This window comes from Eumetopias jubatus, unplaced genomic scaffold (genome assembly GCF_037043125.1).
Source record: "Eumetopias jubatus isolate StellerSeaLion01/CBP00866 unplaced genomic scaffold, mEumJub1_p1.0 scaffold_9, whole genome shotgun sequence".
Classification (NCBI taxonomy): domain Eukaryota; kingdom Metazoa; phylum Chordata; class Mammalia; order Carnivora; family Otariidae; genus Eumetopias; species Eumetopias jubatus.
This window is the reverse complement of record NW_028274815.1, coordinates 49,915,614-49,929,710: the sequence shown is the minus strand read 5'-3', so window position 1 is coordinate 49,929,710 and position 14,097 is coordinate 49,915,614. Positions and strand designations below refer to the sequence as shown.

Below are 14,097 nucleotides of genomic sequence, written 5' to 3'. Positions count from 1 at the left end.
ATGTCAGGCTCCCCACTCAGTGGGGAGTCTGCTTCTCCCTCTCCCTCTGCCTCTCCCCTGCTTGTGCTCTCTGTCAAATAAGTAAGTAAGTAAGTAAGTAAGTAAGTAAATAAATAAATAAATAAATAAATAAATAAAATCTTAAAAAAAAAATAAGAGTCAAACATCAAAAAAGTCCCAGGCTTGATACCCAGAGGAGTGTCCGAGGCTCCAGGCCTCTCTCAAGACACTGTCCTTCAACCTGAGTCCTCTCACCTGCTACCACAACAGACTTGAATGTCCAGGGCAGTGACAGGATGGCCTCTGCTCTCAGCCTCTGCCTGACATCCAGGAGAGACTGCCCAGGGCTCAGTCTGCCACCAGGAAGCACGCCCTCCCTGGACGGCCACCTCATTGGCTGGCTTCTGCACACTGGATAATCATAAACCCCAGGATCAAAAGGCTGGGCTATTATGGAGGAGAAGCCCATTCCCCACTGACCTCTGTGATCGCCAGGGAATTAGCCTGGGGGGGGGGTGTTAGCAGGGTCTGGCACATCTCAGGGGATCCTTGCCCTCGCAGATGGCCTACACTCTTCCTCCCACAGTGGTTCGGGCTTGGAGCATCTCCCAGCTGGCATCTTGATGTGCTGTGGTGTCCACCCTCGGCCCCTTCACACAGCTTCTAGGAGCCCGGGGATTGCACGCCTCGCCTTGTGCTGTCGTCGCAGGCTACAGTCCAGACCCGCGGCGCAGCACGCAAGGGACCCTCTCCCTGCCTACGCTCTACCCGGTCTGAGGCAAACTGATCGTTTGCAGCTCGCCGCCCTCATCTCACTAGGCTCCATCTTCATTCGTTCGTTGGTTCGTTCGTTCAAGGCTCTGTCGTGTAGGATGCGGCGACTGCGCGCTCGGCTGCCTTGCCGCTCTGAGCAACAGCGACGTGCGGCTGACGGGCACGAGCACGGCGTGCAGCTGGTGTGTGTTCTGGTCGTTAGTCAGGGCCTGTGCCATAACAGCTGTTAAATATTTTGCGCTGAGATGCACTGAAGCAGGGAAAAGCAAAACAGGAAATCCCTTCTCCGTGGCACGTAGATGCCGTCGAGGGGGGTGCTTCCGTCCCAAAACGTCGCGCGCGCCTCTCCCCTCGCCGCGCAGTCAAGCCCCGACGCTCGGGTCTCACGGCTCCTGAAGCCAGACTCTCCTCGTCCGCAAGATGTGTGTGAAGTGTTACAAACGCTTGTCTGGCGCCATGTGGGAGACGGGGCCAGAGCAGAGGGCCTGGCGCGCCCAGGTTTTCGGTGCTAGGAGCTCCTCGGGAGTTGCCGGCAATGGGCAGACCGGTGAGGCGCGCGGCGCGGAGAGGGGCCGGCTGCCCTAGAGGGTGACAGGGCCTCCGGGAGAGGACCCTCAGGTAGACAGCCGAAGGAGAGGTGGATGTGAGCAGGGCTGAGTGAAGGAGAGCGTCTGGGGCTGAGGGAACAGAGGCGCGGAGACCCTGAGGCAGGACAAAGGCAAGGTTTTCAGGGAAAGGGGGCCGACGTGGCCGCGGAGGGAGGGAGGGAGGGAGTGGTGACGGCAGCTGGGGCCTGGGCTTGTAGAGCCTGTCGTCCCAGTTGTGGAGTTTGGACCCTACTCCAGAAGTGACGGGAAGCCATCGATAGACTTTTACCTGGGGAGTAACACAGGCAGGGGTGCGTGCATGTGCGTTGCTCTGGCTACAGCTGGAGAGTGAATGGGAGGAGACAGTAGTGGAAGCACATATTTCCCACCCCACAGGCTAGTGTAGCAGTCCAGGTGAAAAAAGAGCCCCCAGGGACAGATATGCAGGTTGCTCACTGTTCAAGAGCAGCTGGCCGAGGAGGGCTAGTCAGAACAAGAATAGAGGCCCACTCCACTCACCAAGCCATGAGCCCTGGCACAGAGCTGAGTCTGGCCCAAGGAAAAGGTGACCTTTTCCTTATTTGCTCAAAGGCATCGCTGCCCACTGGGCTGTGCATCGAATGGGCTGCATCTTTGTGAAAGGGGTACCTTGTTCTATGTTCACTAAGGAGCCACATGGGCTAGCAGAGGCCCTACAAGGGTAAGTGGTGGCTTGGACCAGAGTGAGGTGATCCAGATGGTGAGAACCAGCCCACCTGTAGGTGCATTTTGGGGGCAGAAATGGCAGGAGTTTGTAATGACCCAAATGGGAATGAGGACGAGAAAAGGGTCAGAGATGAAAGCCACATTTCTGGCAAGAACCTCTAGAGGATGCAGGAGGGACAGACTTGGAGAGAAAGATCATGACTGCCCCTAGTGGTACCATCTTGTGGCCTTCTGGTTAGAAACCATAGGCTGGCAGCTGGGGCCCAGGCCCAGTGGACAGAGACTGATCACATTCCAAGTCTTTGGCACCCAACAAGGCCACAAGGGTAGAGTTTAACATGAAATCTGAGGGGTGAGCCATGGGTATTTGCTCCATTGGTTTCATACATTTTAATATTTAAACATTTCAGTGTTAACCAAAAAAAAATGAACTAGGAATCAAAAGGGGCTCTAAAGTACAATTGAGTTTGCCTAGAGAGTCTATTATTAACCAGTCAAAAACCTAATAGTCAAGCTGAAGAGCCAGAGGTCTGCGATCTGTCCCCATGCCCTCCTTCACTGTATTCTCACTGGCTTCTGTGGTCTCCTCAGAACTCAGTGGTCTTGGTTTCCATTCAGGCTTTTCATCCTTCCTCACAGCCATAAACAATGATAATGAGAATTTATTGACATGAAAAAAGTCAAAATACAGCTCCAAGAAATAAAAAACTATAAAACAGGTTTTAACTCATTTTTGGAAAAATATAACTTGAAACTAATGTACAGACATAAGCATGCAGAGAGAAAAGTCTGAGCGATCATACCAAATGCTGGCAGCAGCTGTCTCTGGATGGAGGACTTAACGGGTCATTCTCTGTGCAAAAGATGGAGCTTGGAGTGTGCTGAGGCTTCAGGCTCTTACCTTCAGATGGTGAAAAAGAGGCTTGGGAATCTACCTGGCTCTGCTCAGCTGGATCTAAGAGTCCAAAGGCACCTAGCTAAGATCACGAACTCCTAAAGGTAAGGCAGATGTGTTTATTCTGTTATTTCATGTTTTAACTATTATAGTGTGTACAATCCAGCACACTCACTATGTTGTGCAACCACCACCTCTGCCTGGTTCCAAGGCATGTTCACACTCCAAAAGGAACTCCCTGGCCCCTACACAGTCACTCTCTTCCTCCTCTCACCAGACCCTGGCAACAACTAACCTGCTTTCTGGATGTTTCATTTAAACGGAATCATGGGATAAACGAACTTCTATGTTCAGCTTCTTTCACTTTTTTAAGACTCACCCATGTTGTAGCATGTATCAGTAGGTCATGGCTTTTTATGGCTGCATAATATTCCATGGTAGGGCTATCCCCCTTTTGTTTATCCATTCATCCATTGAGGGACACTTGGGTTTTCTCCACATTTTGGCTGTTGTGAATTGTGCTGTTATGAACATTGGTGTCCACGTTTTGGGTTGAGCACCTGTTTTCAGTTCTACTGGGTATATACCTAGGAGTAGAATTTCTGGGTCGTATGGTGATTTTATGTTTAACATTTTGAGGAACAGCCATACTGTTGTCCAAAGTGGCTGAACTGTTCTACTTTCCCACCAGCAACGAGTCCTATTTTATTTTCCTATCTGCCTCAGCACTAGTCCCTGGTACATAAAGAGAAATCAGATGCCTGGCACTGTGAGGAATCTCTTTGCCTAGGCTCTGTTTGATATTCATGCCAACCTAAGTACTAAGGTTGATATTAATGTCCCCATTTTACAAAAGAGAAACCAAGGCCAGAAAAGCTGAGATCTCCTACCCAAGGCCTCATAGAATCACCATTATTCCAAAGGTTGTGGATTTGAGAGGAACATGTCACTAAAACCCCACACTTATATTTATGAAAAATATTCCCTACTACACCAGCGCAGCCCAGAAATGAGCCAGCGAGATGGACAGTTCATAAATGGCATTACATTTTGGAAGTCTCAGGGAGAAGAGAACATCAATTCAGCTTCATTTAACTTAAGTTCCCAGAAAAAAATCTCCCCTAACCTCTCCTCAGGGTTCCCGTTAACCCATCAGATCAATGCCCTGAACTTCTACTGAGAACTCATCATTTAAAGGAGATGAGTGGAAGAAAATCATGGCAAATCATTTCAAGGGGAAAGAAGTAGGTGGTTGGGTCATCCTTAGTAAGGTGTTCAGGAATCCTAGGACAATGACTCCAGCTCTACAGAAATGTTCTGTAACCTTACAACTAATTGTCTGAGAAAGTGAGCCAGTATCAGGGCGTGATACTCGAATGAGGGTAACTCCCGCAGATTTTATGCAGATGATCCAAGGGGCTAATTCTGAAGGTGTGGGTGGGTAGAGGGGGACCAAGAACGAGGTGTATTATTGCCCGGAGGCCTGAAGCGAGGTGGGAGGGAGAGGTGACAGGAACCTGACCTAGGAGTTGAAAGGTTCAGGGACAAAGCCAGCCCACATGACCTTGCAGGGAGGGGTCAGGAGAATAAATATGTTGGCCTCACACTCTGTTCCCCTTTCCAGTCTACTGCAGGCCTCCCCCTGGCCAAACCCAAGCAGAAGCCAAGGAGGAGTCCTCTTGCTGCCATACAAGTCAGTCTCCCAGAACAGGGGGTAAAGAGTGATCTGGAGGGGAACACGGGAGGTCAGTGGCACAAAGGACTATGAAAACATAGTAACAGGCAAATTTGATGAATACAGACTGCTCAGAGACCAAACAAACTAGGTTATGCTTTCCTCGATATTGTGATGTGAGCACAGGGTGGCTGCTGTCAGCAAACCGGAAGCAGGGAAGCAGCTGCAGTAGGGAGAGCAGAATGGCACCTTTCGGCTCTGAAAAGGCTCTAATGAGTTCAACTCCTCATCCCCAAGAATTCTACTTCAGAGAATCTGTCCCAAAGGAGAAACATGTACACAGATTTATTTGCAGAAGTGAAACATTGAAAGCAGTATAAGTGTGTAAAAATAGGAGACTAAGTAGGTATGTGACATATCAGCATCAATACAAAGAATGTGAGTGACGGCACGCGAGGGGCAGTGCAACGGAGGTGTTCAGAGCATGGAGCCTGGGGGGCTATTCGGCTCAGACTGTTAGTCTGGGGCAGCTGAAACACTGTCAGGGGAAGAGATGCCTTTGTAATGGAGACGTCTGGGGGAGGCACCACCTTAACCAAGGGATCAAACTTTGTATCACCAATGATGGGGTCAACGGACACATGCCTCCTGGTGACACGCAATGGCAAGGACACATTTACCTACTGTTACTCCCAAAAATATTTAACCTGACTTAAACCATAAACAAATCCAGACAGTGTGGAATTCTGAAAGATACCTAGGGTGCTCTTCAAAAAATGTTAACATCATTCTTAAGAGGTTTGCTTTAGATGAAAGGAGATGAGATATGACAACTAAACACTGTGTAGGCTGAAGTGCCAGGTCTACAACTTACTTTCAAATCATTCAGCAAGTGTGTGTTCGCATGTGGGTATGTACACACCTGAGCACAGATAGGAAAGCAAGAGGCAAGAGCAAACAAATGTAGCAAAATGTTAAGAATGATAGTGAATTCACATGAAAGGTACATGGACTTTTATTGTATTATTGTTGATTGTTCTGTAGGTTTGAAACTTTCTGAAATAGACTTCAGAGACTAGATCTGTTTCCTTGCTGGTAAAAATCTCTTGGGATTGTAGTAAGCACTAAATGAGGTAGTGCATATAAAATGCCAAGCACACTGCACACAAGAAATGTTAGTGATGTCTGTATGTGCTTTGTTATTTATGATCATGATAGAAATCACTAAGTATTTCCACCTCCCTGCTTTCCACCACGTGGCAGGATCACATTTCTCTGTCCCTTGTTAGGTTGGCAAGGTTACGTGACTGGCTTTGGACAGTGAAACATGAGATAAGCAGACTGGGTTTGAGTCACTGCCCCATGTGTTTACTGCTTCACACTGGCTGTGCAGACCAGCACGACACGGACTTTTGTCGTGTGAAGCCAATGAGCTTTAGAGACTGCAACTGAAGCCTAACCGAAACCAGAAGTCCACAAAGAATGGACCTCAGGTCGAATCCTGCCCACCATTTTTGTCAATTGAGTTTCACTGAAACACAGCCATACTCATCATTATGGCCTGTGGATACTATGACAGCAAGAGTTAAGTAGGTGCAACAGAGACCTTATGGCCTGCAAAGCTGAAAATATTTACTATCTGGCCCTTCACAGAAGTTTGCAACCCTTGACCAAGGCTGTCTTAACTACTACAATCAAAACAAGATAAAGTGAAAAAGAAAACCCAAACCATTTATAAAACATGACTTTATACTAGCTGTATGACCTTGAGCAAGTTACTTATTATTTGTATAATCTTTTAGTTGCCCTGTATGTAAAATGGTGGTTATACTAGTATTTACCTCCTCATGAATGAATTCTTGTATGTAAAACCCTTGGAACCAGGAGGCTTGGAAGGGAAATGCCAGAGTAGCCAGAAGTAAAGGCAGGGATATGAGCTGATGAATATAAAATCACTAAGGCAAAAACCTAGTAAACACCCAATTATTCCAATTACATAAAGATGAAATATATTTGAAGAGAAACAGAAGACTAGAAGACAAGAACACATAATAGCAACAGTGGCTATCTTTTAAAATATTAAGAGAGACTAGTGGTGGCTTTTTTTCTTTGTTGTACCACTCCGCGTTTTCTATGATTGAACATATTATAATCAACAAAGAAAAATCCATGTTTTTTTATAAATGCTGAAAATTTTTAAGACTTCTGTCATTTCACAAAACATCTTTTGTTGACATTCTACAAATGATACCATCCAATAATGTTCCAATACTTTCTTCTTGTGAAGATAGTTTATATATCTGTAAAAATAGAAGACAAATTATGGCATGCTAATATATTCATGCACTACTCATTTTCATCATACAAACATGTATAAGTGAAATTATCATTCAACTACTGGGATAATGGTATGAAATCAAATGTGATTAAAATATGCAAAGTAGATGGCAACTCATCACTTATGTCAAAAAAAAAGTTCCCTTTACATTGCAGTTATGGTGATAACCCTCTAAACACAGACACCAAATCTGTACCAATTTTAAAAGCATACATCTAGACATTAAAGATCAAGCTGACACAGGGCCACCTGTGTGGCTCAGTCAGTTAAGCATTTGCCTTCAGCTCAGGTCATGATCCCAGGCTCCTGGGATCAAGCCCTACATTTGCATTGGCATCAGGCTCCCTGCTCAGCGGGGAGTCTGCTTCTCCCTCTGGCACCCCCCCATGCTCTCTCTCTTGCTCTGCGCGCTCTCTCAAATAAGTAAAATCTTCAAAAAAAGATCAAATTTACACAGTGCATTTCAAATGTAAAATATAGAATGTATTTATTCTTAAAGAATGCTTTTACCACCAAATTTCTAACTATATTTTATATAAACCACCTTCTAATTCTTAGCTACTGTAATTATTTTCAAATAATTTTAATTACATTACACTTTCTTAAAAGTTAAAAAAAAAAAAACCAACCCAGAAGCATTGGTGATCAATAGGCAAACAGCATCAGTATTATTCTTCATCACACTTTTTCTAAAAATACAGATTTACAAACCTTTTTGACTTCTGTAATATTTGTTATGTCAGGAAGGTTTTTTAGAGAAACTTGATGACCTTCAACCTGAGATATTAGGTCTTCTTGATTTATTTGTTTTTCTCCCTCTTCAATGTAAACAATAAGAATTGAAGTGTCATTTGCTGAGATACCAAATTTTTTCAAAGCTTCTGAAATCTAAGAAAAAAAAAGTAAAGACAATAAACCAGTAGTTTTTATGTCTATCCCCATCAGCCTCCTTCTCTGGCTGGGTTATTTTACATTTCCTAATGGTTCTCTCCACCTAGTGTTTCTCTTCAACAGCCCTTCCTAACACCCTCCAGCTCTGCCTCTGGAGCAGTCTGCTCACAGCTGCACCTCCTTACTGCAGTCAAGCCCATTCTTGGCATGGCACACAAACACCCCCTCCTTCTGATCCCCACTGATCCTCCAGCCATGCGCACCTACCTTCTAGCCAGCCTGGACTGTGTGGGGGTCCCATCATTTCACACTTTTTTTCCTCATCCTCTGCCTGGAGTGCCCTCATCCTTCACTGCCCAGTACACATGGCATTCCCCACTGCACCCTCCTCCTTACAGGAGTTGCTTCCTTGCTGTTCCCGTAGGTTTGAATTATTATTCCCACTATATCATTTATCTTAGAGCAGTTAGATTTCTGTCATTTCCCTGCCTTCCTCAGGAGTGTATTTGTTTCTCCTGCCCTGGAACTGTAGCCAAAAGAGGAACCAGCCCAACAGATGCTTACTGAATGGAATAGTTTCTCAAGTTATTTCAAATGATCTCAAAGAAATAATTATCTGGTAACTTTTTCTCTAGGTACCAAGAAATTCTATTATCCTGCATTTTATAAACTTTATAAAATTTCAAACGTTATTTTAAATCATGCTACAGGTTTCCCAGTTATCCTCTGGATGATACTAGTACCTGGCTGTGTTATTAACAGTAGTGGTGATACTCAAACTTCATCAGCAAAATTTCAGGTTTTTTTGTTTTTTATGTGCCACAGATGGAATGTCTTTGGCTCAGTAACTTTGATTACTACCAGTATCTCAAACCCAAACTTCCTCACACCTGGGGGTGTGAGTGAGTCAGTGTTAAGGGCTGTTCCAGGTAACCGGCAGGCTTCTAGATATGGAAAAGACATGGATTCTATCCTCAAGGAGTTTATCGGGAGAGTAGATGTGCATGATAACACACAAATATCCATGCTTAGTGTTTTACCATTTAAATGTATATATCATGTAGAGGGATCTTCCTATTATATGGTAAGAAGGACAGATAAAACTATCCTCATTTCATGTAGCTAAACTTTTGTTTACTCATATGTGAAATGACTGCTAAGCTTATTTGTCTAGTAAGAGGCAGTGCTAAACCTCAACTCTGTCCAGAACTCTCTTAACTATTATTTTGCTTTGTTAAAAATAACAGGCATACAGGAATTTAGCCTCCAACCCAACACTAGGGAATACAAGGTGTATCATGACAAGGTCAACAGAAATAAAGTAAGTGAAATCCCTATTAATTACACTGTTATTTGGGGAAAGGTTGAAAATAATTTCAGTTGATAGAGTTCTTGTCTTCATTTTTCCCAGTTTGTAGAGATGAACTGCTTTGTTTGCTGCCACAAGTATCTGAAATGGATCAACAATCTACCAAAAAGAACAGAAAGAATTACACGTGGAGCATCTAGAGATGCATGCCTTATCTCTTGGTAACTCCAATGTCAGGCTGTTTTTACTTCATCACAACTTCTATGGACTATATTTTCAAAATTGCTGGGTGCTCAGAAAATCACAGAATTTTAAAGCTGCAAGAAACTTAAATAGTAAACATTTTTAAAAAGAATGTTACAGGAAAAGCTATATTCTAAACATTTTACGTGTATTATTTTAATCCTTAAAACTACCCTGTGAAATCGGTGTTATTCATATGCAGTGGATGAGGAAACCAAAGCAAAGAATGTCTGGATTTGAATCCCAGCTCTGTCACTTACCACTGAGGGGACTTGGGCAATTCCTTAGGTTTACCTGTTAGATGCAGATAATCATAGTAGTTACTTCATAGGGTTGTTGTGAAGATTGAGTTGGTATATGGAAAGGAACAGAGTAAGCACTCTCTAAAGGTTGTCCACCACTTGCTCGAAGTCCTAATGGCAGAGCTGGGATTAAATCCTACTGCCATGGTTCCATGGTGTGTGCTCTTAACCACTATGCACGCCCCCTGTGCAGAGATTTTTTTTTTTCCAACTAACAGCTTTCTAAAATTTCTTACTTATTTTTAAAATTCTTTCTTTAAATTCAGTTTACATATAGTGTATTATTAGTTTCAGGGGTAGAATTTAGTGATTCATCACTTGCATATAACACCCAGTGCTCATTTCATCAAATGCCCTCCTTAATGCCCATTACTCAGTTACCCCATTTCCCCCACCCACCTCCCCTCCTGCAACCCTGTTTGTTTCCTAGAGGTCAGCCTCTCTTATGGTTTGCCTCCCTATTTTCATATTTTTTATTTTTCCTTCCATTCCCCTATGTTCATCTGTTTTGTTTCTTAAATTCTACATGAGTAAAATCATATGGTATGTCTTTCTCTGACAGAATTCTTTCGCTTAGCATAATACCCTCTGGTTCCACCCACGTCACTGCAAATGGCAAGATTTCATTCTTTTTTGATGGCTGAGTAGTATTCCATTGTATATATATATATATATATACACATCTTCTGTATCTGTTGAAGGACATCTGGGCTCTTTCCATATTTGGGCTATTGTGGACATTGCTGCTATAAACATTGGGGTGCATGTGCCTCTTTGAATCCTGTGCGGAGATTTTTCTAGTTCAGATGAGATGAAGATCCAGGCATTTGCCATTATGTCAGAACCAGACCACAACCCTTATCTCCTGGGGAAGTTCCCAGCACTTTGGCTTCTATTCACTGTTAAATTCAAGGTTGGCCCAGTCTGACTCCACAGCTTGGACAAAAACTCTTTACCCAAAGATGACAATTTTAGGCTAACCTATAACATCATGAAAAATAAACAATCGCTTCAATGCCCTGTTATAGCTTATCTATTCTCACTTATACTTACCACCTTAGGGTTTATTAATGAACCCTCAATAGCACCTTCCATGGCCTTTTTTCTCAAGTCTCCAGCATTTTTTACATCTTTAAATAACAGAAGGGTCACCCTGCATTCGGGAAATAGGTCCAGCTGATGTGTTAACTGCATTTCAGACAAGCAGGATTCTATTTGCATAAAACCAAAAAGACCAAAAGACTTCATTTATTTAAAAGTTAACGTTATAATTCACTAAAAAATATCCTTAACAAATAAATTAATTTTAATAATAAGATGACAGAACTGTTAAACTAGAAGAATCCATCCCAAAAGCACATTTGGCATCCTCATGAGATGTCTTCCCACCCCCGCTGAGTTGTTTCTAGCTTCCTTTATCATTCCTCGGAAAGGATCAAGGTTGCTCCCTGGTTCCAGGATCTGATGCATGGCTGAGGGGAAGCTTCTCTAACTAACAAGTAGGAGTAGAATGTCAGGAATTTGTTAGACCAGAGGTTACTTATGGTATTAGTGAAACCTCACTCCAACTTAGCCTTTTTAGCTTTCTGGGCTTACCATTTTATGTATATTTTAGCAGAACCTAGACACAAATATTAAGAAAATAATTTTATTGAAGAAAGTATGACACCTGACTCAAAGATACTCATTTCACACATGACATTTAAGCAGAAAGGGTTCAATGACTAAAAAATCAATACTGGCCCCTTCTTAGACATAAGTTTAATAAGGAAAGCACAAAGACATAAAAGAAAAATGAAAGACAAGAACTTGAGTAACTAGAAAGACAACCATATCCTTGAATTGAAAAAGTATTGCAAAAATTTGATATTTAAAACAATTTCAATCAAAGTCTTAGTGAGATATTTGGGTGTGGCAATTTGATAAATTCATTTTATTCTTTTACATGGTAGGTTCCATTTGTAGGACTCTTTACAAGGAATAAATTAAAAACCTATAAACTGATGGAAATTAGATGTCCTTCTCATCATTCTAATAGCAAAAAGTTGAAAACAAACTATCTAGCTAATAACGGGATTTGTGACTAAACCATTAAAAACTGTAGTCTTTAAGAGCAGTTAAGGATGTGTGAAAACAGCAATAACAATGAGTAAAAACATCTGATTGAAAAACAAAACATAAAACGTAGCATAAATAGTGGGCTTCTCAAAAAATGCATAAAAAATACTGAAAGGAAAATACACCAAAAAGTTCTGACTCGGTGGAATTACATCTGACTTTTTGTTAGGAAAAAACAGTATGTGTGAATAATGTCCTGGGCACACCGCAGTTCAATCTTTATTGTCACGGTAATGTCCAATGGGGGGGGGGGGAAGATACAGGAAAACCTAACGAATATATTCCCAACTACACAATAAAGATACACACAGAAAACAAAAACATGAAACATACCAAAATACGGCCATCTCGGGTGGTAGGATTATTGGTAATTTTTATTGTCTTCTATTTAAAAAATGTATTTCTGAATTTTCTACAGTGAGCACACAAAATAGGAATACATATAATCAGCAAGGAAAATAACTCTTCGCTGTTTATGTTTTCACACTAGGGGAAAAAGGACCCCTGGCAAAAGTCAAAATATAATTCCCTCACTTAAGCCAGAAACAGAATCATCGCTGGACACCTGCCTCTCGCTCAACAGTCTTGACGATTTTACCTCTTAGGTATCACTGTGACCCTTACACTTCTCGCCCATACCCACCGCCCCCAAGCAACCTCGCTCGCTCATCTACAGCTGTGGCCTCCCAGGGGCGGTCGCCTCGCAGTTCCTGCCCTCCCATCATCCAACCTCCACCCGGCAAGATGAGCGATCCTCTCCAAAAGTAAGCCACAGCTGGTCCTTCCGCTGCTCGTGTGACAAAGCCCCCAGCCCCTCCAATCCGGGCCGTCTCTCCCTCCTCCGCTCGCAGGCGCGTCGGACCCGCGCTCTTTCCGCCACCGCCGCAGCGGCCTCCCCGGCTTCTGGTCCCCGGGCTCTCGCCCCCGCTCTGACCTCCGACAGGCAGAACCCCGACTCCTTCCTCCCTCCCTTCAACTCACCGTTAAGAGTCCATTTACCAGGGCGCCCGGGGTCCAGGTCCCTCTGAGACGCGCTCCTCGGACCTCTCACGACGTCAGGGAGCCGGCGCCCGGCCCCGCCGTGAGGCGTGCCCAGGGCTGGCACTCCGGGCCCCGCCCCCAGCCCTCTCCGTCCGGCCCCGGGAGGACCCACACGCGCGCGCTCCTGGTCCGCCCGGAAGACCTTCCCCTCGGAAACAAAGCCCTCACTTTCCGGAAGCCGGGCCGTAGTCGCGTCCGCCCCTCCCTACACGCTTCTTCCCTAGCCTGAGCCGTCAGCGGACGCGAAGGAGAGCTGGGGCCCCGTCCGTCACTTCCGGCTACCGGGACGGTAAGGACATGGGGACTGGACGCCGAGTTCTCAGTGCTGGGTCTCAGCCTTGTCTCCGACGCATGTTGGGCGAGACGTCGGTTTCTTCCAGTTCAAAGAACAATGTTGGCCAGGATGAGCTCCACCTTCGTTTCCGCTACAGTTCTTTGCGGGCCAGGCGGGACTTGTTCCCCTCTTGCTCTCGATGCGGTCGGTCATTTAGGGAGGATCTCCTGGAGTGGACTGCGGCTTGTCTCCGGTACCTAAAGTGACACGACACTGATGAAATCAGCCTCTTCCTGCATCTAGCAGGCTCAGAAATTTCTCATCCCTAAGTGTATCAGCCTCCAAGAGAGGAAGTAATCCCCTAAACGGGTTGCAGAGAATTATTTTCCATGTTCTATATGGTTGGAGCTCATCTTGGACAGTACTTTTCTTTAAACAGGTAAATTTACACAGGTAAATAACAGATATAGCTGTCGGGTGGATATGTGCTATAGAGAAAAAAGCAAGGAAAAGGGAGGAATGCCTGGCCGTGGGTATTACTATTTCAAATAAGATGGTTAAGATCTCACCAGAGAGGGCCCTTATAACTGTGACTGGAGGAGGTCTGAAAGCAAGCTGTGTGATCTGGGAGAACAGCATTCCAGGCAACAAAGAATTCAAAGGCTCTGAGTCACATAAGGCCTTCCCTAGGCCTTCCCCTATTTAAGGGATAGCAAAGAGTACCGTGGGCTTGAACACAGTGGGAATATATATGTGAAAAAGATATTCTGACCAAAGATTGGTATCCAGACTATATAAAGAACGCCTATAACTCGATAAGAGAAAACAACGTAATTATGAATGGGTGACATATTTGAACACTTTACAAAAGATATAGGAATCAGGCCAATAAACACATAAGATGCTCAACATCATAGCAGAGTAATGCAAATTTAAAACATAATG

The 14,097-nt window shown here is 44.2% G+C and overlaps 1 protein-coding gene and 1 long non-coding RNA gene across 6 annotated transcripts; one reads left to right on the top strand and one right to left on the bottom strand.

Annotated features, from left to right (window-relative positions):
• Nucleotides 1–1,143: 1,143 nt before the first annotated feature.
• On the top strand, nucleotides 1,144–10,244 carry LOC114218896 (uncharacterized). Of its 3 annotated transcripts, XR_003611263.2 has the most exons (5): nucleotides 1,144–1,321; nucleotides 2,931–3,065; nucleotides 4,586–4,654; nucleotides 9,113–9,186; nucleotides 9,277–10,244. It is a non-coding gene; the product is annotated as an uncharacterized LOC114218896 (long non-coding RNA). The 3 variants fall into 3 exon arrangements; XR_003611262.2 differs by lacking the exon at nucleotides 1,144–1,321 and having other exon boundaries at nucleotides 1,810–3,065; XR_003611264.2 differs by lacking the exons at nucleotides 1,144–1,321; nucleotides 4,586–4,654 and having other exon boundaries at nucleotides 1,810–3,065.
• On the bottom strand, nucleotides 6,629–13,058 carry TPRKB (TP53RK binding protein). Of its 3 annotated transcripts, XM_028116161.2 has the most exons (6): nucleotides 12,819–12,896; nucleotides 12,171–12,249; nucleotides 10,773–10,930; nucleotides 9,211–9,333; nucleotides 7,686–7,862; nucleotides 6,629–6,936 (listed from the first exon to the last, which is right to left on the bottom strand). In XM_028116161.2, exons 3-6 carry the CDS (start codon nucleotides 10,911–10,913, stop codon nucleotides 6,850–6,852), a joined length of 528 nt encoding a protein of 175 aa, XP_027971962.1. In that variant the 5' UTR covers nucleotides 10,914–10,930; nucleotides 12,171–12,249; nucleotides 12,819–12,896; the 3' UTR covers nucleotides 6,629–6,849. The 3 variants fall into 3 exon arrangements, with proteins under 3 accessions (XP_027971962.1, XP_027971961.1, XP_027971964.1); XM_028116160.2 differs by lacking the exon at nucleotides 12,171–12,249 and having other exon boundaries at nucleotides 12,819–13,058; XM_028116163.2 differs by lacking the exon at nucleotides 12,171–12,249 and having other exon boundaries at nucleotides 10,773–10,872.
• Nucleotides 13,059–14,097: the final 1,039 nt, after the last annotated feature.

Coding starts and splice junctions, on each gene's coding strand:
- TPRKB (XM_028116160.2), bottom strand. CDS start 10,913: ATGCAGTTAACACATCAGCTGGACCTATTTCCCGAATGCAGGGTGACC. Junction 7,863..9,210: donor ACCTTTCCCCAAATAACAGT/GTAATTAATAGG, acceptor TTTTTTTCTTAG/ATTTCAGAAGCTTTGAAAAA. Junction 6,937..7,685: donor ATATTACAGAAGTCAAAAAG/GTTTGTAAATCT, acceptor CTATTTTTACAG/ATATATAAACTATCTTCACA.